General features: G+C 40.7%; 2 protein-coding genes and 1 long non-coding RNA gene across 9 annotated transcripts in view; 2 read left to right on the forward strand and 1 right to left on the reverse strand.

The window, feature by feature from the left end:
- The window catches only part of LOC135091821 (GDP-mannose 4,6 dehydratase-like), a 10,496-nt gene extending 2,418 nt beyond the window's left edge, over window positions 1-8,078 (forward strand). For 4 of the 7 annotated variants that reach the window (XM_063989819.1, XM_063989817.1, XM_063989813.1 and 1 more), the window contains exons 2-10: window positions 1,591-1,669; window positions 1,839-1,955; window positions 2,249-2,374; window positions 2,843-3,035; window positions 3,518-3,750; window positions 3,881-3,982; window positions 4,320-4,433; window positions 6,125-6,193; window positions 6,455-8,078. In XM_063989819.1, the coding sequence (XP_063845889.1) occupies window positions 1,616-1,669; window positions 1,839-1,955; window positions 2,249-2,374; window positions 2,843-3,035; window positions 3,518-3,750; window positions 3,881-3,982; window positions 4,320-4,433; window positions 6,125-6,193; window positions 6,455-6,517 (1,071 nt within the window). In that variant the 5' untranslated portion in view covers window positions 1,591-1,615 and the 3' untranslated portion in view covers window positions 6,518-8,078. Of the gene's footprint in view, window positions 347-420; window positions 489-1,590; window positions 1,670-1,838; window positions 1,956-2,248; window positions 2,375-2,842; window positions 3,036-3,517; window positions 3,751-3,880; window positions 3,983-4,319; window positions 4,434-6,124; window positions 6,194-6,454 lie in introns of those variants that run through there. The other 3 variants (XM_063989816.1, XM_063989814.1, XM_063989812.1) reach the window with 3 other exon arrangements.
- Window positions 649-1,920, reverse strand: LOC135091824 (uncharacterized). The gene is made up of 3 exons (XR_010262653.1): window positions 1,784-1,920; window positions 1,089-1,289; window positions 649-938 (listed from the first exon to the last, which is right to left on the reverse strand). It is a non-coding gene; the product is annotated as an uncharacterized LOC135091824 (long non-coding RNA).
- A 5,908-nt stretch (window positions 8,079-13,986) lies between the features above and the next one.
- LOC135091827 (forkhead box C1-B-like) lies at window positions 13,987-19,181 on the forward strand. The gene is made up of 4 exons (XM_063989828.1): window positions 13,987-14,860; window positions 16,245-16,368; window positions 16,786-16,852; window positions 16,955-19,181. Exons 1-4 carry the CDS (start codon window positions 14,689-14,691, stop codon window positions 17,732-17,734), a joined length of 1,143 nt encoding a protein of 380 aa, XP_063845898.1. The 5' UTR covers window positions 13,987-14,688; the 3' UTR covers window positions 17,735-19,181.
- The last annotated feature ends 2,974 nt before the right edge of the window (window positions 19,182-22,155 follow it).

The raw sequence follows: 22,155 nt of genomic DNA on the forward strand, positions 1-22,155 counted from the left end.
ACACGTCAACACGACTTTGCCAGATGAAGATGCCCTTTTTCACCCTTCCAATTCCCAATAAACCCCACATCCTACACCTATTCCAATCCTGCCAATAAACCATAAACGCCCAGACACAGTAGAGAGAAAAATACTTAGAGAGGAAGATTAACCAGGAAAATGTTTGGTTGAAACAGTACACGGCAACTATTTCATCTTGCCACGCAAGCGATCTCCGGATTGTGTAGAGAGTGTTGTTTTGAGTGTTGTGTGCTGTAGCGTGTTGTTGTGTGCTGTGCGTGCCATGGCTGAGGGTGAACAGAACACGGAGGTGAAACGGGCACTCCTCACAGGCATCACTGGCCAGGTGAGGGGGATTAATTAACTTATTTATGGGATTCTTGGTAAGATTTGCCTGACCGAATCTGATAGCTAATTGCATACCATCACTTGACAGACAGAGACGGACGCAGTGCTTCAAAGCTTCACAGGGTCTTCTTTACCGTGATGTATTGTGATGTTATATTGTTGAAGTGTATGGGTACTGAGTTATGAGTACTGGGGTGTACGAGTACTAAGTTATGGGTACTGAGTTATGAGTACTGGGGTGTATGAGTACTGAGTTATGAGTACTGGGGTGTATGAGTACTGAGTTATGAGAACTGGGGTGTATGAGTACTAAGCTGTATGAGTATTGAGTTATGAGTACTGGGGTGTATGAGTACTGAGTTATGAGAACTGGGGTGTATGAGTACTGAGTTATGAGTATTGGGGTGTATGAGTACTGAGTTATGAGTAATGGGTTGTATGAGTACTGAGCTGCATGAGAACTGAGTTATGAGTGCTGAGGTGTATGAGTTTAACTGTATGAGTACTGAGCTGCAAGTACTGACCTCTTTGAGAAGAATTATTTGTGGTCTGCAGGCTTTCATATCTCAAGTTAGAACCACTTCTGGTGTCTGTGAATCATGTAATGAAGTAAATATTAGTTAACAAGTCACTGTCATAAAAAGAATGTTTCAGTCAAAAAATGGTTTTCAAGTTATTTTTTTGCAAGTAAAGGTTAAGATGAAATTAATAAACAAATTACATGATTTTTAATAGCTTACCTTCAGTATCTTCCATGATGACTTCAGTAAGATGGCTGTGGGGAGGATGCTGTGGTGTCTACTTTCTTCATTTATTATTATCCATGTGGCACAGGAACTTAATCAGGCAGCAGCCAACATTAGTTAGTTATAACTGTATACATCACCACAAAAACCCTGGCAGCAAAGTGCCACAAAAATTATGTGGATTTTTTCTTACAGCTGGGTGATAGAATGCCAGTGAGACAGATTAACCATATACTCATACTAAAACACATTTACTTTCAAGATACCAGATTATATGGGTACAAATTACCTGGTATCATACATATAATTTGCCACACACTTTAGAACCAGGAATATGTAGGCCAGTCAGTGGGCATCACCACTGACATGTGACAGTGCTTTTGTGCTCATGTATTGTTAGATAGCAAAATTACCAACCCAGAGTCATCTTGTACATAATAATGAGTAGAAATATGATGTACAAAAAAAAAAAAAGACTTATTTTCTTTCCCATAAGCACGAGTATTTTGTGAGACATCAACATGGCCCCTCTGCCAACACCGAAATGTGCTGTGATCACTGGTCTTACTGGCCAGGTATGAATACTTGATGCATCTCTTATACTATCATTATTCACATGTAATAATAGTCTTAAGAGGTTGCAAGAGGATGGTAAATAAATAACACAAGAAGGGAATATCTGTACTTACCATGCTACCTGTCATAGCACGGGTGATGGTTGTTGGCACTTCCTGACTGTTGCAGGATGGCTCGTACCTGGCTGAGCTGCTGCTGGAGAAAGGCTACCAGGTGCACGGCATCATCAGGCGATCCTCCACCTTCAACACTGGAAGGATTCGTCACCTATATGAGGACCCCAAGGTATACATACTTGTGCATGCTATATCTCGCTCCTAACTTCATACAAGGTACATATGTTTATCTGTCTGCATACCAGGCTGGCATCCCAGATGGGGTGGCCCAGACAAAGCACCACAGCAATTTTACACACAGTTCTTCATATAGATCTTTGTAATTAGTACATATGAAGATTTTCATTTAAATGGAATACCTCTTACAAAATACCCTTTTCCTTCTGTAAACTAAATAACTAAACAGAAAGATAAAAACATTGCAGTATTAGACACGGTAACTCAAACTTTCACACCCCACAGATCCACAAGAATGGGAGGATGACACTTCACTATGGTGACTTGACGGACTCGGCCTGCCTGGTCAAGATCATCTCAAGGGTGCAGCCTGATGAGATCTACAACCTTGGAGCGCAGAGCCACGTCAAGGCAAGGAAGTTGAATGCAGTAAACATAACAGTAGACAGATAAAAGAATGTTTTTCCAGACATGTTTGTTGCAGAATGTTGTACTTATTTGTAGTTTTTCTGTTTGTGAGAAAATATGAACTTTATGTTATTGAGGATGGTAGGAATGTACATAGGTGGTGTGTGTTCATGGCATTTGATCACATGTACTTTAGAAACATTATTGCTTGCTTTACAGTGACATAAAACTAGTAATAGAAAAATGATTGTGCCAAGCCAGTGTGAATCCATTAGTGAGATGCTGAGACCCAAAAACATCTACTTGTGAAGAATTCCTCATATTTCTTAAGGTGGAAGTAATTGTTCATCAAAATACACCAATTCTTTTCTTAATTAAGTTATCTATTTCCTGAAGAGCAGAATGTTAGAAGTGATATTTTGCTTCATGTCTTTTACTCTGCATTTTACTAAACCATTCTGTACTTTTTAGGTTTCATTCGACTTGGCAGAATACACTGGCAATGTGGACGCCATGGGAACGTTGCGGCTCCTGGATGCCATCAGGACTTGCAACTTGGACAAGAAGGTCAAGTTTTACCAAGCCTCCACCTCAGAAATGTATGGCAAGGTCCAAGAAATCCCACAGACAGAAACTACTCCATTCTACCCAAGATCTCCTTATGGTACGGTCTTCCTGGGTTTCTCTGATATTAAGTGCTGTTACATCTAAGCATACTTTGGCCTGTATGGAAACTTTTGTTCACGTGATGTTTGCTTCTTGTAACTCTTCATGAAATTAAGTTGCCATGTCAGTTCTTGGGTTCTCCTGTCCTCTCATTCTCCCTTTGTCTCTGTCTCGTACTCCAATACTGTTCTATAATTTTGCAGTGATTCATCCTCTCACATTCCTTGCATCAGTTTTGCTTTAGTGTATCTTGTTTGTTGTATCATTTCCACACCTCATTCTAGGACACTAATCCTTTCACTTTTTCATATATTTTCCTCTCAAAAACTATAATACTCCATCCTAAAATGTAGGTGATCTTACTCTTCACTATTACAGTATCCATGCTACTCTTGTATGTCCTTTTTGTCAACTTATTTCCTCCCAGTCTCTTCAAATAACCCTTTTCTTCTTTTGCTGACAACATACCCTCACTTACAGGGGCTGCCAAACTGTACGCCTACTGGATTGTCATTAACTTCCGTGAGTCGTATGGAATGTTTGCCTGTAATGGGATTCTCTTCAACCACGAGTCTCCAAGGCGAGGAGAAACATTTGTCACACGCAAGATTACTCGCTCCGTGGCCAAGATTCACTTAGGACACCTGGAGAAGTTTGAGCTCGGAAACCTTGACTCAAAGAGGGACTGGGGTCATGCCAAGGATTATGTGAAGGTGTGTGAGGAGAAACTTCACTTTAAAATGGATATACAATACTTTTTCATCATATTCATTCCCTTTCGTGTCATTTTTACGTGACAGTTGCATTAAGGTGTGTGTTAACATGTTCTGTACGCCTACACAGGGAATGTGGATGATGATGCAGCAAGAGGAACCTGAGGACTTTGTCTTGGCCACTGGGGAAGCACATTCAGTGAGGGAGTTTGTGGAAGCATCATTCAAGGAGGTAAATAAGATAAATCCCTTGTAGCCCTTTTAGCTGTTGCAGTGAAGACATCAAGCTAAGGTGTGGGTGAATCATAATTAATAGTAGATTTTGACATTTTTCTCACTCAAAGCATTTTCAATATATCCTAGGTAATTTTTTTAGTGTTCTCATTTGTAGCTGTTAATTCTGCATTTGTAAATCAGATCAAAGGACAGAACCACTTCATTTGTAACTTCAAAAAATAGTAAAGTTATTTTTTTGAATCATGATTTGCCAGTACAGACTTGAGGCTTCTCGGTACACTCTTTACAAGATTTACAGTCACTTCCATCTTTTCTCTCCATCCTGGCCACAGATTGGGAGGGAAATCTATTGGGAGGGGACCGGTGAGGCTGAGGTGGGCAAGGAGAAGGGCAGTGACATTATCCGAGTCACCATCAACCCCAAGTACTACCGTCCAGCGGAAGTGGTGAGTGTTCCCGACTGGTGATGTGATGTGGTAAACTTTGTGGATGTTGAGACCACAGAATGTAGCAAACCTTTCATCAATATTTACGGTACAATATGAGACTCCAGAGTAACAACTTTAATTTTATCATTTGTAATGTTTTTATTATTTTCTGTTGGCTAATTAATGTACTGTCTTTTATTCATTTATTTATTTTATTATTTTATTTTTTCAATGTCAGCATGTATATAAAGCAAATTGAGCACCTCTCCCCCAACAAGAGTACAAGTGAGGGCCGCATGAAGCAGCAGCATGACTTGATGTGAGCCAGAACAACCAGAATGGCCACTGTCTGAAAAGGCCTCAGCAGGGGGCACCAAAACAAACACTGATAATACATGCAAATGATCTAAGATTGATATTTTATCAAATATTTGCAGGTACTAGGGAAGCCCCTTACTTATCTTTTTTTTTTTTTTTTTTTTTTCTCTCTCTCTCACAGATTGCTTCACAGTACAAGATAGGTGCTTGTAGAGCAGGGAAGAGTGGTTGTGTGTGATAGGGATGAATGAAGAGGAGTTGTAAATGCATGAATGGAGCAGTAGCTCTGACGGCCTTGATGCAAGATCATCCTGCATCTGTTTTGATCAATGGGTGAGGTGAGATGCAAGGAATAAGATGAGAATGAGTGAGATGCACTGTTATAGTGCAGCAAGGATAAACCAGCTCAGCTGTTGGGCCATAATGTGGAGAGACCAGAACATGTTGTGAAGCTGATCCTTATGTAGCCTGATGAGAGGATCTTTTCTTCCCAAGAGGTCTGGGAGCTAAGATGTGAGGGAGTGCTTGTGAACATGATAGGGAATGTGAAGGTATGCATGTGGATGCCTTGTCTCACTCATCAGTTACATAGGGATAGGTTTCCTTGTTTTAGTGAAATGCATAAAAATGTCAACATATGTATTACAGCACCATTAAAAGACTGACTGGGTTTGTTAGGAGAAACCAAGTTGCTTGCATCGCTCTCCCCGGCAGGTTGGCCAGCTGCCTCTTGAGATGTAAGTGAGAGTGCTTTGACTGGCACAGAATTTGCCCTAAGAAAACACTTGGAAACTGATAACCATTACTACATACACGTGACACTGGCATGTGTTGTGTGTTCCTGAAGGCCATCCTCAGAGCTGAACACTGACCAACCCACCACTCAGGGCAGAACCCAGAACACACACATACAAGAGGACGAGGTGCAGCACACCCACATGAAGCAGAGCACCACTGCACACCACATAGAACAACCATTGTATCTGTATAGCTGTACACACTGGGACAACAAATGCCATGATAACTATGATGGCCTGTCAGAATGACACCTTGCCATATTCAGTCATTTTAGATTATTTGAAAATACTTGATTACTGCAAGTACCTGAATAATATGTTTTTTAACCCAACACTTGGTCAACACAGCTACACAAGGAAATGTTGGCTCTGAGGCCCTCATGCATGCTACCACACTGACAACAAGACTTCCTGCATGAACGTGAAAGATGCGTGTGATGAAATTTGTAGTTTCACCAACAGCTCAGCACTTCACCAACAAGTACATTGCCTGCTTGCTGCACCAACTGACCACCCTAGTTAGTTCCACAAGCAAACCATCTTAGTGACAAAAAGCTTCATTCTCCCTTTACTTCTAAAATATTTGTTCCACAGGACTTCCTCCAAGGGGACTCCACAAAGGCACGGCAGAAGCTGGGATGGAAGCCAAGTTATGACTTTCAGGTAAAGTGGAGGTTCTGGGAGCAGAGTTAGGTTGGGGACAGGTTTTACCCAAGTGCAGAGGGCTGAAGAGAAGTCTTAACGTAGAAAAGCTGATAGCATGAGAAAAACTGTAGACTGTCTTTGTAAAATTAAGGCAAGATCAATAAACTGCACAGAATGTTCAGTTTCTCACCTCATTAGTCCTCCTACTTGTTCTATAATACTGTTTGCACTGTAATACTGAGCCTATGTATTAATGGCCCTTTCTGTCCCCCACAACAGGCACTGGTGACAGACATGATCCAGGCAGACATTGAGCTCATGAGGAAGGACCCCACAGCTTAAATCACCTGTCACTCCCTCAGCTGATTGGATTTTGCCATCGCAGATAAACTCAAGCGAGTCATAATATGTGCGTCTTATTGATAATTTGTTGATTTATTTTTTTACTTGTGATATTAAAATTTAAATGTGAGTCAGTGAGTGAGTAGGAGTGTGCTTGCTCTATGACGAATAGGTTGTAAATGGAGTGTGCTGAGCTTAACTGGTAACAGAACTGTCTGAAAGTAATAAATGGGTTGTAGGGGTTGATGTGAGAGGATTGCTGAAGTATTGTTGAGGTGGCAGCAGGTACACAAAAGTAATAGGAAGAACCTGTGTCAACCCTTCCGATGGGGAAGGTGTTGCACTGGCTGGCCGAGGCAAGACTCTCCATGAACCACCAATCACTCTTGTGTTGTGAACTTTTACAGTATTCTCTGATAGTTCCTTATACTGATCACCATGAACTCCATGCAGAGTTTATAATGTGCAATATGAAATTCCTAAGAGACACTTGTAGAAGGTGAGTGGTTCTTTGGATCAGTGTCCAAAAGATCAGTGCCAACTTGTGTGAGCAAAGCACTTGTCTATATAGTAATATTGGTTGTATGACCATACCGTGTCATACAGTGAAGGGAAGAAGTTAACTTTAAATGAAGCCAAAGGCTTGCATTTGTATTTTTAAGCATTTTTATATTCCTACATCTCATATAATGAGACGAGGCTTGTCTGGGAAAAACCTTGAGTAGAGTCTTGGCCTGGTATGCAGGTAGATAGATAGTAATGCTTTATCTCTATGACACGATCATTCACGGGCAGTGTTGTGGTTACTGGACTCACTGCTGCTGACAAGGATCTTTAGAAAGGGTGTCAGTACCACACCCATGGTGCTCTATACTCCAAAAAATTACTCAGAACAATGTCAAATCTTTCTTTGTAATCCCAGTAATGACAACTGGTATGGACTTGACAGTCACAGTCAAAAGTAGTGTTCATACAATATGATATGGATTCCCATAGTCTGCACCATAATCTTCATATTAAAAAAAGAATTTCAGTGAATTATGCCTGGAATGATTCAATAACTTTGTATTGGTGGCTGTCACATGGAATTCTGTAGACCACCTACTGCCTGGTCTCTCTTTTTCTCTCTTAAGGTATAGTTGTGGTAAAAAAAAAGAGTGACCTGCATTCATTTCCACAGTGCTTACCATTCTCCCTCAATACTAAGTCTTCTCATCTGACAGTCTCCTTACAAAAACTGGCATGTGATAGATTCCTGGCAGACCAGTGGATTGAGACTGAGGGGAGATGCAAGACACATGGAAGTGAGTGTGACAAGCTACTTCTGACCAGCTTTCCTTGAGGCAGCTCCTTAGTCAGGGTCCACCACCTCACACTGCCAGAGAAACATGAGCATCTGAGTGAATGTTCCCCGGGTTGCTTTGGGTGGCAGGCATATTGTGTGAGTGGAACCATGAGTACATCACATTACAGTCATGATGGATAAGATTTCATGCACCTCATAACCATTCCAAACTGGGCATTTTGACTTCTTGTTACTACATTAAATTGGTTGTTTACAGCACCTTGTTTCATTTCCTTGATTTATGACTACATTTGCTCTAGCACTTTGACTGATGTGCTTCTTCTTTGTCATTCAGAGCACTATATGAGAAAGTAAATAAGACAAAATAAAAATAAACAAGAAAATGATTTGAGTTGAGACAGATAAAGAGAGAATGGAAGTTAATTTTTGTCTTCTTTATGCTACAAAAGTAATAATAATAAATGTCTAAGCTGTATGTGGTTATGGAAATAGTCTAACTGTGAAAAGGCTTATCGGTAAACTCTATCCTTTAAGCTACTGTATTTTGTGATGCTAAATATTTTCTGCTATACATATTCAAACAGCAAATCAAATCACACGTTCTGTTTTTAAATTCTGCTGAAGATAAAACACCGTAGAGCGCACACACACACACATACACACGGGACATGGATAAAGTTCCTAGTACCACAAATAAAGCTGGGTAATGATGGAATTGAGCATCGTAAACAATACTAACCCTTCTGGGAACCCATGACTACCTCTCTCCTGTTCTACCAGAAGATATCCTATGGAGGTGTGAATATATATTACTCGAATAACTGCCTCTTCAGTGTGAATCCTTAAGCTGTTGTGTTGCATATCTATCTGCATAACCTCCTCTTCTTTTCATCTTTAATCTGCCAGCTATCATGATTACAACATTCTCTCTCTCTCTCTCTCTCTCTCTTGATCCTGAAATTCTATCGCTAAAATAAGAATACAAGGAGACTGGTAAAAGACCAATTAACAACAAGACAGTTCCTGATGGCAATATACCGCAAAATAAAATACAAAAGAACTTATGACACTAATAACATCTGCGCTTACGGAAACAATAACAAAACCACACAAGGAAAAGATTTTAATGCTGGTGGGGTTTGCGGAACAGACAGACTGGGATGGCATCTGACACACAAACACACACGAATGCATAATGGCAAACAACCTTGCCTTTCCCAGAAGCCATGAGAGAGAGAGAGAGAGAGAGAGAGAGAGAGAGAGAGAGAGAGAGCATCAGTATCAGGTGGGGGACGAGGAAGACACAGCGTGGAGAGAAACGATCGGTCCAACACGGCGCAAGGAGGGGGCCTGGAGCACCAGACACAGGCGCCACATGCCAGTAGGTTCTCTGTGGTTTATTTTCACTGTTTCGCCGCAAAGGAGCAGTTTACGCTGAGGCGGGTTTGTCTTGCTCCCTCCAGCAGGGCCAGCCGGGTGGTTACCTGCTGGCGGGGGAGCTGTGCCCTGTTTATTTAGGGATGGGAGCTTTGTGTGGCTGTGCGGCGCGACGTGGGAAGATGTGGATGCGGATGCGACTACTACTTCTACTACTATTACTACTACTACTACTACTACTACTGCAAGGGAAAGAAGGTTGGAGCAGGCAAAAGCTCCTACTCTTCCTCCTCCTCCTCCTTCTACTCTATTCCTCCTCCTACTATTACTACTACTACACACACACACACACACAACTAAAACGTCTCTATCATTGATATAACAGGATAAACACACACACACACACACACACACACACACACAGGTACGATCCCTTAATTAATCACACCTTCACACATGAGTCGCCATCACAGGTATCAAATGCACCACGCCTTCCTCTGCCTGTGTAACAATAAATGCTGAGAATAACAGTGTTTACCTTGCCACTGTTCCTAATTACACATACACACGCACACATACACACATACACACACACACTTCCTGCGTGGGAGGTGTTTGGTGTCATAACAAGAGTCACTCCCTCTCTCCCCGGGTGGTTTGTGAGAGGCGGGAGAGTGCTGGGAGAGGAAGAAGTGAGGGGAAGGGGAGGGAGAGGAGGGGTGGATAAGGGAGAGTGGTGGAGGAAGAGGGGAGGTGATATCTAAAGAACAGAAGGGGGGAAGAAGGTGTGTGTGTGTGTGTGTTTTCCAAAGTTGGCGTGCGTATTTGAGAAATAAGCGTTAATTTTCTGCTCCATGTTCGTTTTATCTTCTGTCAATGATCACTGAAGACAACACGATAGTGAATATATAAAACACAGGAGATTCTTTCATCCACGTTCATAATTCATAGACAAGGCATAAAAAGCAAAACATTCATGGCTGGAGATAAAATTTAAATAAACAAAACTCATCACGAACAAGCCAACTGACGGGACACTAAAATAAATAAACATTCGTAAGGTGTGAAAGGCGCTAAACATACAAATTAACTAGCTTACTATCGAAACCTACACACCAACACAGAAAACATTTACACGGCCATGTTTACACACACACACACATACACACACACACACACAGTTGTATGTAGCATTAGCAAGACCTTAACTGTTAGACAAGAGTAAAATCCTCATAAAATTTTCTGTTTGTACTAGAGACAACACTGTGGTGATGATGGTGGTAGCTCGCTGGTATCACACACACACACACACACACATACTGATCTTCGTCGCCTTCTAAATGTCTCAAGTATTCACAACAGGCTCTAGTTTCCATTGCGACGACATACGCAGCACCACCGCCGCCTTGTGTTGGCTTCGTGTCTTGTGTACCGCCGCCCGCACAGCGAAGGAAAGGAGACGCTGGCGGTGATCTGACGGACGAAAGCCTGTCATCATGCGCGCTTTTACTAGGGGGAGGGATGCGCCGCGACTCAGGGAAGAAGAGGAGGAAGAAAAAGCAAGAACAAGAAGAAAAGTAAGAACAAGAAGGAAAGGAACAGCAAGAAGGAAAGCAATGGCCAGGAGAAAGGAAAAAAAAACAAGAACAATAGCAAGAACAAGAAGAATGACATGGAAAGAACAAGAAGGAACAAGAGGTGAAGAAGTAAAGAAGACGAAAGAAAAAACGTATTGATTAATGGAAAAACGAGAAGATTAAGAATAAGAATAAGAAAGCACAATAACAAATGTAAGGAAAACAGTAGGAGGAGGAAGAAGAGAAGTAACGAAGACGAAAGAAAAACACTGATTAATCGAGAGATGATTTAAGTTACGCAATACTTAACACAACAACAACAACAACAACAACAACAACAACAACGACAAATACTAACACGAGATTCATAATAGATACAAATTTATCACACTGACACACACAACTCATAATTTATCAACGAACAATGAAAAAAAAGTGCATGATGATAATTAAATAGAATTATATATCATGAGAGACGTGGGCAAACATTAAAAAAAACATAACAAAAACAAACAAGAAGCAAACAGGAGCAGCAGCGCGGTACGGTATAAAATAGTTTGTCGTATGGTTGACAACTGCTCGATAACAAATAAACACAATACAGAGGAAAGAAAAAAAAAATAAACATGGAAGAAGAAGAAGAAGAAGAAGAAGAAGAAGAAGAAGAAGAAGATCTCAAGACTCACTATTTGGAAATGATCGAGAAAGGTTGTGTGTGTGTGTGTGTGTGTGTGTGTGTGTGTGTGTGTGTGTAAACAAACGGACGCTGTTGTGTTGAGATTGTTGAGGAGTTATGATTCTCTCTCTCTCTCTCTCTCTCTCTCTCTCTCTCTCTCTCTCTCTCTCTCTCTCTCGAAAAGTATTACCGGAGAGAGAGAGAGAGAGAGAGAGAGAGAGAGAGAGAGAGAGAGAGAGAGAGAGAGAGAGAGAGAGAGAGATTGTATAAAGAAAATAATTAAACACAAAAACTAATAAAACTCAACATAAACAAGAAAAGAGAGAATAAAAGAATAATTGCCCACTCCTTTTAAATTTCCTCCTTTCATTTTCCTTCGCCAATCACAAAACCTTTCTATTCTTTCTCAATTTACGACCCTTTTAACCTCGATTTCCTTAGAAGCTTCCTGTCCTATATTGCTTTCTCACTCATACGGGCCTAGAAGAAGCTTAACCCCCCCCCCTCTCTCTCTCTCTCTCTCTCTCTCTTGGGGTGGGCCGCTGAAGACTGCAACGTGCGTGTGATAGCTAATAGTGTGATTGTTTCCTCAGCCAAAATTGTGTGTTTACTCGCCGTGTTCCGGGGAGACAGTGTGGCCAACTCAAAATAAACCCCTCACTCGGAGATGCGCGAGGAATAGAGATGTGAGGGGAAGGGGAAAGGGTATGAGAGGGAGAACAGAGGAAGGAAGAATAGAAAAATGACGGGTGTAGGTGGAAAAATTCAGAGAAAGAAGAGAGAATAGGGAAGAAGAGGCGGGAGAGAATGATGGAAAGATGAGAGGATAGGATTTGAAAGGAGGGGATGAAGGGAAGGTGCAGGAGAATGAAATGATGAAGAGAGAGAGAGAGAGAGTAGCCTAGCATATCCTCCCAGCTCTCTAGTCAAATTCTACTTTCTATCTAGACAAAATGGTGATATATTGATGTGTTTGTGTCAAGTACGTATTCCCTTATTGCTCGCTTCGCCCCTTGTTGTTCCGGCAGACTCGGCAAAAGCAACAACAACACAACCACCACAGTTTACTGAAAGCTTACAAAACACACGGGCTGGGGAAGGAAGGAAGCTCTTGACAAAAGGTGCTTGCTAGAAGGTACAGAAAAACGCAGGGGATATTTTAATCTCTTTCACATACGCAGTAAATGATGCATGGGTTCATTAATATTATTCCCAAGTTTTTTATGTTGTTTCAAAAGACAGTTGGGTAAATCTACAGGTGATAGTGATAAACGGGGCTATATTTTAAAGCGCATCGTTTGTTTTCTCATAAAGACTATTTTCAAAGGCCACAGAGATGATTAGCACGGTTCTCAATCATGTTTTCCTCAATAATGGCGCAGAATCCTTGCCAAACTATCGCAAACACCAAGAAAATATTGTTAAAAGCCGATAACTTCCACTACACCTTGTTAAAAGAATATAAAAACCATGAAACCTTACACAAACTTGCGTAGATGAATTCCAAAACAGGTTAGCTAAATTAGTTATAGATTCTTCAGTTATTTATCAGACGAAAAGTCCACCACCACCACCACCACCACTACCGGGGCATCAGGTGGGTGTCATCACGTAAGGAGGGGCAGGAGGGGGTAGGGGGGAGTCAAATGGCACCTTTCTTATGTTAGTCACGTGATATCTGGACACATGGCACTTTCCTCTCCCTTCTCCCCTCTGCCTTCTCTGCCCTTCGTTTATCTCTCTCTCTCTTTCCTTGCTACGTGAATAGTGAAAGAGGGGAAGGAAGAGAAGAGAATATGTGAAACTACTACTACTACTACTACTACTACTACGAATTATAATAGCAGGAAGCATGAGCAATATGACCACACACGAATGCCTGTCTTTCCTACGTCTGAGTAAAGAAAACGATCTGTCATTCTCTCTCTCTCTCTCTCTCTCTCTCTCTCTCTCTCTCTCTCTCTCTCTCTCTAGTCAGTCACCACAAAAATATCCTTACTTGTAAACTCCCTGCGTGATATTTTTAGATACGTGAGCTGCGATGTTCTGTTTATGAATGCAGTAACTTATCTTTGGTGCCGGCTGTGTTGTGACGGCTAATTGTTGTGCTTAAGATTATCATTATCTGCACGCTGCGTTGAATTATTATTATTATCATTATTATTATTATTATTATTATTATTATTATTATTATTCCTGTTGTTACGATTGTTACTATTCATATTATACTATTACTTCTGTTACAGTTATTGGTATTGTTATATTTCCTTCTAGATCTAATCAATTAATTTATCTATTTTAAGATTGACAAGATTTCACAAATCTCTCTCTCTCTCTCTCTCTCTCTCTCTCTCTCTCTCTCTCTCTCTCTCTCTCTTGATGTCTGTAATAGTTCTTAATAATAGCACAACATTATCTATTACAGTGTGTGTGTGTGTGTGTGTGTGTGTATGTGTGTGTGTGTGTGTGTGTGTGCTCACGAGCCCCGCGGTGTGTGTGTGTGTGTGTGTGTGTGTGTGTGTGTGTGTGTGAAAACAAACAGGGGTCGCTCTGGTGGTCGGCCGCGGCGCCCTTCAATGGAGCAAATGTTTGGCCTCCCACTGTAAACAATAACACAAGAGTAAACTCAAACAAACTAACTGCGCCTTTAAATAAGATGTCACTCCCTCAGACACGCTTAGTAGCCGCCCAGCCTCTGAGGGAGCGGGGCAACCATCCGTCACACGCACACCACCACACCCCCATTACCTAACGAGTGTTGAGGATCCCCCCTACACCTCCCCAAGCACACCATATCCCACCCTTCTGCTACCTACCCGCATTCTATAATCTAGCTTTCTTTTCTTGCAGTCCTTTCCTCTCTACATCTAATCTATTCTCATCTTATAGCTCTTTTTACTCTCCCTCTGCCTATATTACACCAATTTTCCTTATTACATTGCCTATCGTAATCTAATCCTCACATTCTGTCTTTAATTCCCTTTTCCTTCTAGTCATCTCTTCTGTTGATTATCTATCTCTTCTATCTCTGATCTTTTTTTTTTTCTTAACTAGCTCTTCCATCCTCTCTTCTTATCTAGCCTTACCCAAACACACCTATCATAATCCTCGCTCTATCTTTAATTAGGTTTTAAGCCCTTTCTTAAGTTTTCCAGCTCTCTTTCATCCTCATATCTAACCCTTTCATTCTCCCTCCTCTAACCTCCTATACTAATCTAGTCATCTCTATCGCATCATGAACCACCCATCCACAGCCTCCTATCCTAATCTAGCCCTTTCTTCCTTATACCCCACTCCACTGTACTTCTCCCACCTGATATCATCCTCCCTGCCTGGTTCCTACGCCTCCTCTCCGCTGTTGTACCCGCCCTGCCGCCTGGGACCGCCCCATGCCCCTGACGCTGAAGGTAAGTTAAAATTCACTTCTACCCCGCGTCTCCAGTACTTTGAAGAGGCTCTAATTGAAGTGACACGGGTTTTTAAGGGCGTTTTTTTACGATTCTAGTGACAGAATAAGATTTCTACAGTTACCCTTCCGAGGACTTCATGTTTCGGGCATCTAATTCTTCATCACTTCATTAACTCTTTCACTGCTAGACAATACTTTCCTTCATAATCACCTACAGTTTTCTAAACATTTAATTTCGTTCAGTGCTAGTTTTTGAAAGAGTTATGTATCATGGAAAAAGAGAAAATCTATAATACTATTCTCTCTCTCTCTCTCTTTCTGTGTGTGTGTGTGTGTGTGTAAACGACTTATTAATTAGTGCTATTAATAGTAAGACCACAAGAGGCGTGACTTCCCAAGCTTAATATCACGGCGTAATGCAAATGTTGTGTATTATTGAGTGGTGCGTTATTGACTTATTATGTAGTTGAAACATTATAATGCTGTGATTTATTGGTCGTCTGGTTTTACGCTGAGGAAGTCACGCGTTACTGTCCCGTATCATGAAACGCTTTGCTCTCACCACTGTATTCAAAGGCCACTGAGTAAAATGGTTCTCAAGAGTGTTTCTCCCGTTAGTAATGAGGAAATCTTGTTAATGTCTCTAAAAACGTAAAAAGCTTCATCTAAAGCCTTTTGAAAGTAGTCGGGATGCTGAACAGAAGTCCACTAGTTGAACATAAATTTCCCTGGTAGCATTTTCCCTACTCCTTCATTGCTTTCCTCTGACTTTCCCTTCCGTCACATTACTCAGCAGACGTTCAGCACAAGAATAACAGGACTTGACAAACATCCGGCATATTTGCTGAGGCACGCACCGTCACACATTACACAAACAAAGGGAAATTCTCAGATGTCCTGCTTGTGTCAGTAAACAAGGCAGAGTTTGCAGTCATCGTGGCTTCCTGTTTCTAAGCATACTCATTTATACATCAACAAGAAAATAGCAGGGACTGATTATGCTGTTATCGTTTGGTAGACATATTGCTCAATGCTCGTTCTTAATGAAAAAAAAAAAAAAAATAGTCTGTTTTTTTTTTCCGGCCATAATTCACTACAAAAACATAAGAATAATGGCTTAGTGCATCGAGAAAATAGAAAGAAAGAAAGAAAATGCAACTGCCACGCGTATAGCCTAATCAAATCCTGCTTCTTTTATATTCTTACGGTCACAGCCCACACATTTCTAATCTTTTCCAGAATCCCATACAAATACCCACGAGTCTCACTACCTGCATAGTCTTCCTAAAGGTCTTAGTCATACACATTAGTCATACACAGTCTTTCTGAAGGTCCTGTGTATATAATACTCACGGGTCTCCTCTCCGGTCTCTCCGCCGCAGCTCAGCAGAAGCCGCCGTTCTCCTACATCGCCTTGATCGCCATGGCCATCCGCAGCTCCCCCGAGCAACGCCTCACGCTGGCCGGCATCTACAGGTTCATTATGGACCGTTTCCCCTATTACCGGTGAGAGAGAGAAAAGAAGATGGGTTAAGTGTTATTTTCTTGTTCACTGTGGGTTTTGTATTGTGATAGTAATACGATGGCTTATTTCACTGGTGTAATAATAAAAGTAATAATAATAATAATAATAATAATAATAATAATAATAATAATAATAATAATAATAATAATACCACCACCACCACCATTACTACTACTACTACTACTACTACTAATAATAATAATAATAATAATAATAATAATAATAATGCAATACTAGTAAAACAAGTAAAACAGGAATAGTTAGAACTGCCCACAAGAACTGAGTAGACACAACAATGCAATACACACCAAACAAGCTTACAATCACTAAACCTGCCCACCCTGTGCCTAGAAGCAAAGCAACACCCTGCATAACACCGTGTACTTCTTTCCACACAGGCACAACAGACAGGGGTGGCAGAACAGCATAAGGCACAACCTGAGCCTGAACGATTGTTTCATAAAGGTCAGTTCACTCAGTCACTCCCTTCCTGCCTGTACTGGGATATGTAAGGACTTATCAGGCACTCTTAAATATATTGTGCTCCATAACGGATGTTTATTCCAGGTGCCAAGGGAGAAGGGTCGGCCAGGGAAGGGCAGCTACTGGGCTCTAGATCCAACTTGCTCTGACATGTTTGAGAATGGGAATTACCGCAGGAGGAAGCGTCGACCAAGACAGGGACAGGGTGCACCTGGCTCACAGAAGGACACTCAGGAACCAGGACTGTCACCATCACAGGACAGTGAGAAAACATGTACCAAATATGACCCTGGCAGTGATGTGCAGGGACCAGTGAGTAGAGAGGATATGCTAGAGGGTCTTAAGGTTGCATCCCATGAGCTAGGAGTCAAGGCACCAGAAAGGATGCTGGTGCTCAAGGACTCCCACCAGCATGCCACACTAGGGAGGGAGCTGCAGGCCCGGCTGGAGGGAGCTACACACGGGGAAATACTGCCATACAAGAATGAAATATCGGACGTCAGGTACATACCTCCAAAGTTTGCTGGCAGCTGTGGTGGTGGCAGGAGCAATCTGTTGGCCTCCTGGTCCTTCCTGCAGCACCTCCCTCACCTCCTGCCACAAGGGAATCAAGACCACATGGAGGGTCTAGCACTAAGGCAGCCAGACATAAGAAGAGATAGTCCCAGAAATCAGTATTCATCAGTAGAACTGACAGCCTTTCCAGAGCTGCTACTCCTCAGAGACAACCTTGGCAACAGGAGGTCTGGAGTGCTGGCTGGACACAGTTCCAACAAGCTGGATGTTCATACTAATACCGCGAATACTTATCATGCCTCCAGTCCAAGAGGTCGCAGTTTTTTAATAGAGAATCTCATCAGCTAGTGTGGAACTGCACCAAGAATAAACTCTATTCACTGCATTTTGACAAATTCAATATCATTAACACACTACTTTCCATTCAAAACTACTCATCTGTGAGGGGAATGCTGAAGAACCCATCTTGTACTCAGCCACTCAGCACTGGAACTGCACTTGGTCTGTGGCAGTGGTTCTCAGACTCTGAACAGCAACCCACTCAATAACATTGATTTACTTGTGACATGCCCGTTCTGACTATTCCGATAAGAAGCTCCACAGATTCTACTGTTGCGCCAAAACTACTAAGTCATTCAATCACTTATGACTCCAGTTTGAGAACCACTAGTGTATGGAATGTATTAGTAACTACACCCATTAACTAAGCTACATCTTAAAGCTACCAGTGTTAATGAGACAAACATGAGTATAATTCACCACTATTATTAACACCTACTGACAGCAGGTTAAGTAGTAGGCAAGTCTTTGGTACAGTATCACCATAACAAACTCCCACAGTGGAACCCTTGGGAACATTTTCAAGATTCACAGTTATTGATATTAATTCTTCCTGGGAAAGAGAACAATAAAGATCACAAGACTATTAAGTAGAGTTATAGATGCATCCTTAACTCTGCTGAAGGATGTGAGGATTGCCCCATACAGCTTATCATGCCCCACTTTGGAGCATCATAGAAATAGGATAAATTCTTAGCCATGAGATGCATCCTGGCTGAGAACTGCACCCCTGACACAAAGGTATAAAGTAGTGCCTTGGATGTCAGGAACAAGCAAGTGTCAGGTCCTGAAATAAGTCTGAGGCCTTTATACCCCAGGGCACTACAGCTTGATATGTCACACCCTATGTACACCTGCTAACAGGAAGCGTCACTTTGGCATCTATGAGCTAGTCTCGTTCATCAGGATAAGGAGTTGTGCTGTGCTCCAGTGTGACAGAAATGCAAATACAGTAAACCCTTGATATAGCAAATGCCAGATGTAATGAATACTTTAGGGCAATCAAAGCTTTGCATTTAATGAAGTTCTTAGTATTATCAGGTAAAAATAATGATCATTCAGAGCCTCCCAGACAAACATTGCATATTGAGAACTTATTTTCGCCAGGCTGGTACAACTCAAGTGATGTGTTTGTGTATTACTGAATAACTCTCCTTCCATCACAACCTAGTTCGCTAGAAGACTTAAATGCAAAGACAGCCAGATTATATGAATTTTTGGATATACCAAGCTGGTCTTCTCCCAAACAGTTATATGAAAGGTTTACTGAGTGTGTTAAATGAAAACTAAACTAAATTACAACATTAATATATAAAAAAGAAAAAAAAATAGTATAAATATGCATATAGATAAATTATATATGCTTACATACATGCATTTTGGTCCATAAATGAGTGATGAAGCAATGTGACAATGCTAAATTAAACAATATATGCACTGATGTGTCTCGTTAGAGTGTACTGTATTACTGCAACATAAGTAAGTACACGTATCACAGGAGTATTTCAATGATAGTATCCGGGCTTAAGCTTAACACACAGGTATTCATAAGGATGCTGCATAATAATAGTGGCATTGGTTTGGAAGTCCGGAGTCAAGGTGAAGTATGACGATAATCAATCATCATAGAAAAAATAAAGAATGAAATAAGAACACAAATAAAACAAGTAAATAAATAAATAAATAAATAATACACCAATAAATAAATATAAAAACAAATGAATGAATAGTAAATAACCAAATAAAGTTTAATTCTTCAGAAACTTGCAATACTTAGTAACTCCAAACTGAATGACAACACTGCTATATAAATATCAATCATGACTGCTGTACTTCTATTAGCAAACTGTACATTCTTAACTCTGTAATTCAGCATTATCATCTCAATCATCAATTACTTCACCCTCACAGTTTAACAGCATCTTTACGTCTGCTAAATACTACATACAAAACCCAGCCAGTACAACATAACAAACATTGCATATACTTATGGAACTCAAATATTTTCCTAACCACAAAATAACTGCAATTCACCACTATTATTTCAACCATCAATTACTTCAACCCTTATAGTTAATGGCATCTTAAGGTCTACAAAATAAACTATGTAGAACCCAACCAATACATAAACATCGCATCAACTTACGGAACACAAGTATTCTTCTCACTACAAAACAAATAATTAGTGCATGTGATCTGACGCTCTACAACACAATAATACTGAGGAAATCCCACACCACAACATGTACCAGTCTCTGCAGCAACAACAGCACTTGGCACCACACACAGCAGATGGTTGGGTGCAGGAAATCATCACTTCATTCACTACTTAATGGTACTATTGGAAAAACTAAACTGGTATAAGGCTGAGTGATGAAAAATGCAAAAGTATGTGTCTCAGTTTCTTTCTCATCCAAGGATTAACACTTTTCTATGGCGTTAAAATAGTTCACCAGTTTTCTGTTTTTTTTTTCATGTATTTCTTGTACCTGGTTAGAGTGTTCCCAGTAGTACATCTGAGCCTAAGAACTAGTGGCCTGAGAGCTTCAAGTACCACAGCAGCAATGATTGGATAGAGAAGATGAGCTGGTGACAAAAGGGACATGCTATTACACAGGTGGTAAAGTCCGTGCATGATTACTCACAGTCTTATGCTCTAAAATGAAAACGCTTGTGCCTTTCAGTTACTAAGGCTTGTATTCTTAAATGCTCTGTTCTCTTAACATGACTATTTTCAGGATCTTGTTTTTTTTTTTTTCTTTTCTCTCTCTATTGAAGATGTGGAATAGCATCCTTGTTAGACTATCAACAGAAGAAAACACTCAAAAAATCCAATAATTTTTGCTAGTCTCTAAAAAGTATTCTTAAACTATTACCAGAAGAAAACACCCTTGAAAAACCTGATAAATTTCACTACAGACCCTTAAAGTATTTGTGATAAAAGTGCCAGAACATTTAGCAATATGGACCAAAGTGTGATGATTATGCAATGGTACAGTTATAAAACACCCCTACCATACCTGCTGATGCCAAAGAAGGTGACATTAAGACAACTCATTAAGACACAGGATTGCAAAGCTTGGAAAAACGGAACAATAGACATACAAACAATAGCCGCCTCCCTACAACCTTGAGTGGTGGGCCCTGAGTTCTACCATCTCACCATACCCCACCACCTCCTGCAGGCAAGGGAGGCACGCAACACGGTCAAGTCGTGGGATACGTGACGGTTGCAGTAAAACTAACATTGGTAATCTTGAAGCACGTTTGGTGAATAGTGTTGATGATTAGTTTGTTCTAATATTGGTTCCTTTTTTTAATGAAGCACTACCAATTTAATGCATTGTTTATGTTAATTTGACCCAAAAATGAACACAATACAGTAAGATTTGGAAAACTTGGTAAATTAGACAATACTGCTGCCATGAATAATACTAATTAGAATATATACTACTACTAAACACTGATCTAGTTGATAAATAATGTCTTAAAAGATCAATTACATTTAACTTCATTAAACCTAGGTAATTAAAGATAGGTAAACATTGTGCATTTCTCAGACAAGGAAAACCACCCCTGTCCCACTGAATATCTGGAATCATGAGCCTCAAAGATTAAGTTATATGATGCATCCAATTCTCTGAGTATAAAAGTCTTAAGTTACATTCATGAGCAAACAGTAAGCCATCCACTGTTACTTCTAAACACATTTAAACTCCCAAACACAAACTGAACATTGAATTGTAATATTGCAGTGAAAACTTTAGTGTCCACCACCAGCACTCCTCATGAATGAAAGATGATGGCCATGATTACATTGTTCATTTGCTGTCACTTCCACACCATGAATAGCCACAGATTATGGTGCCACTTTCCAAAACAAGTCAACCCCACAGTCAAACACTGAAAGAATGTCCGTACAAAAATATTTACCTCACTGTATCTTCTGCAAGGATTGCCGTGAAACTAGCAGCTCTTCAGAAGTCTAAAACATGAAAACCTTTAGTTGTCACTGTTATCTTTCCTTCACCAGGAATTCTAAAGTTACCCATACAGTACATCACTAGTCTATTTGCTGCTGTCTCATGCTTGTTCTCTACATGCAAGGGGACTCAAATGCAGCCTGGGGTCAGCACAAAATAGCTACCATGCAGGCATCTCAAGCCAGGCAAGCTAACTGAGCATCACTGTCTCTATAAGTAGTCCTACTAGTGCTGTACAATGGTCAAAGCTCATATTTTTCATTACCACACATATAAAATAGTTAAGTATTAGGAAAACAATGAGAAGTGAATAATCTCCCAAGCACCGTCATTGCCCTGTGGTGTCTGGGAAGGTAGCAAGCTTAGAAAAAGGGAAAAGGGGCAGTTACAAATAATGGCAAGCTTAGATAAAAGGGAAACAGGGGACAGGTGTCTAAGAGGACCTCA

This window comes from Scylla paramamosain, chromosome 38, assembly GCF_035594125.1.
Source record: "Scylla paramamosain isolate STU-SP2022 chromosome 38, ASM3559412v1, whole genome shotgun sequence".
NCBI classification, from domain to species: Eukaryota; Metazoa; Arthropoda; class Malacostraca; order Decapoda; family Portunidae; genus Scylla; species Scylla paramamosain.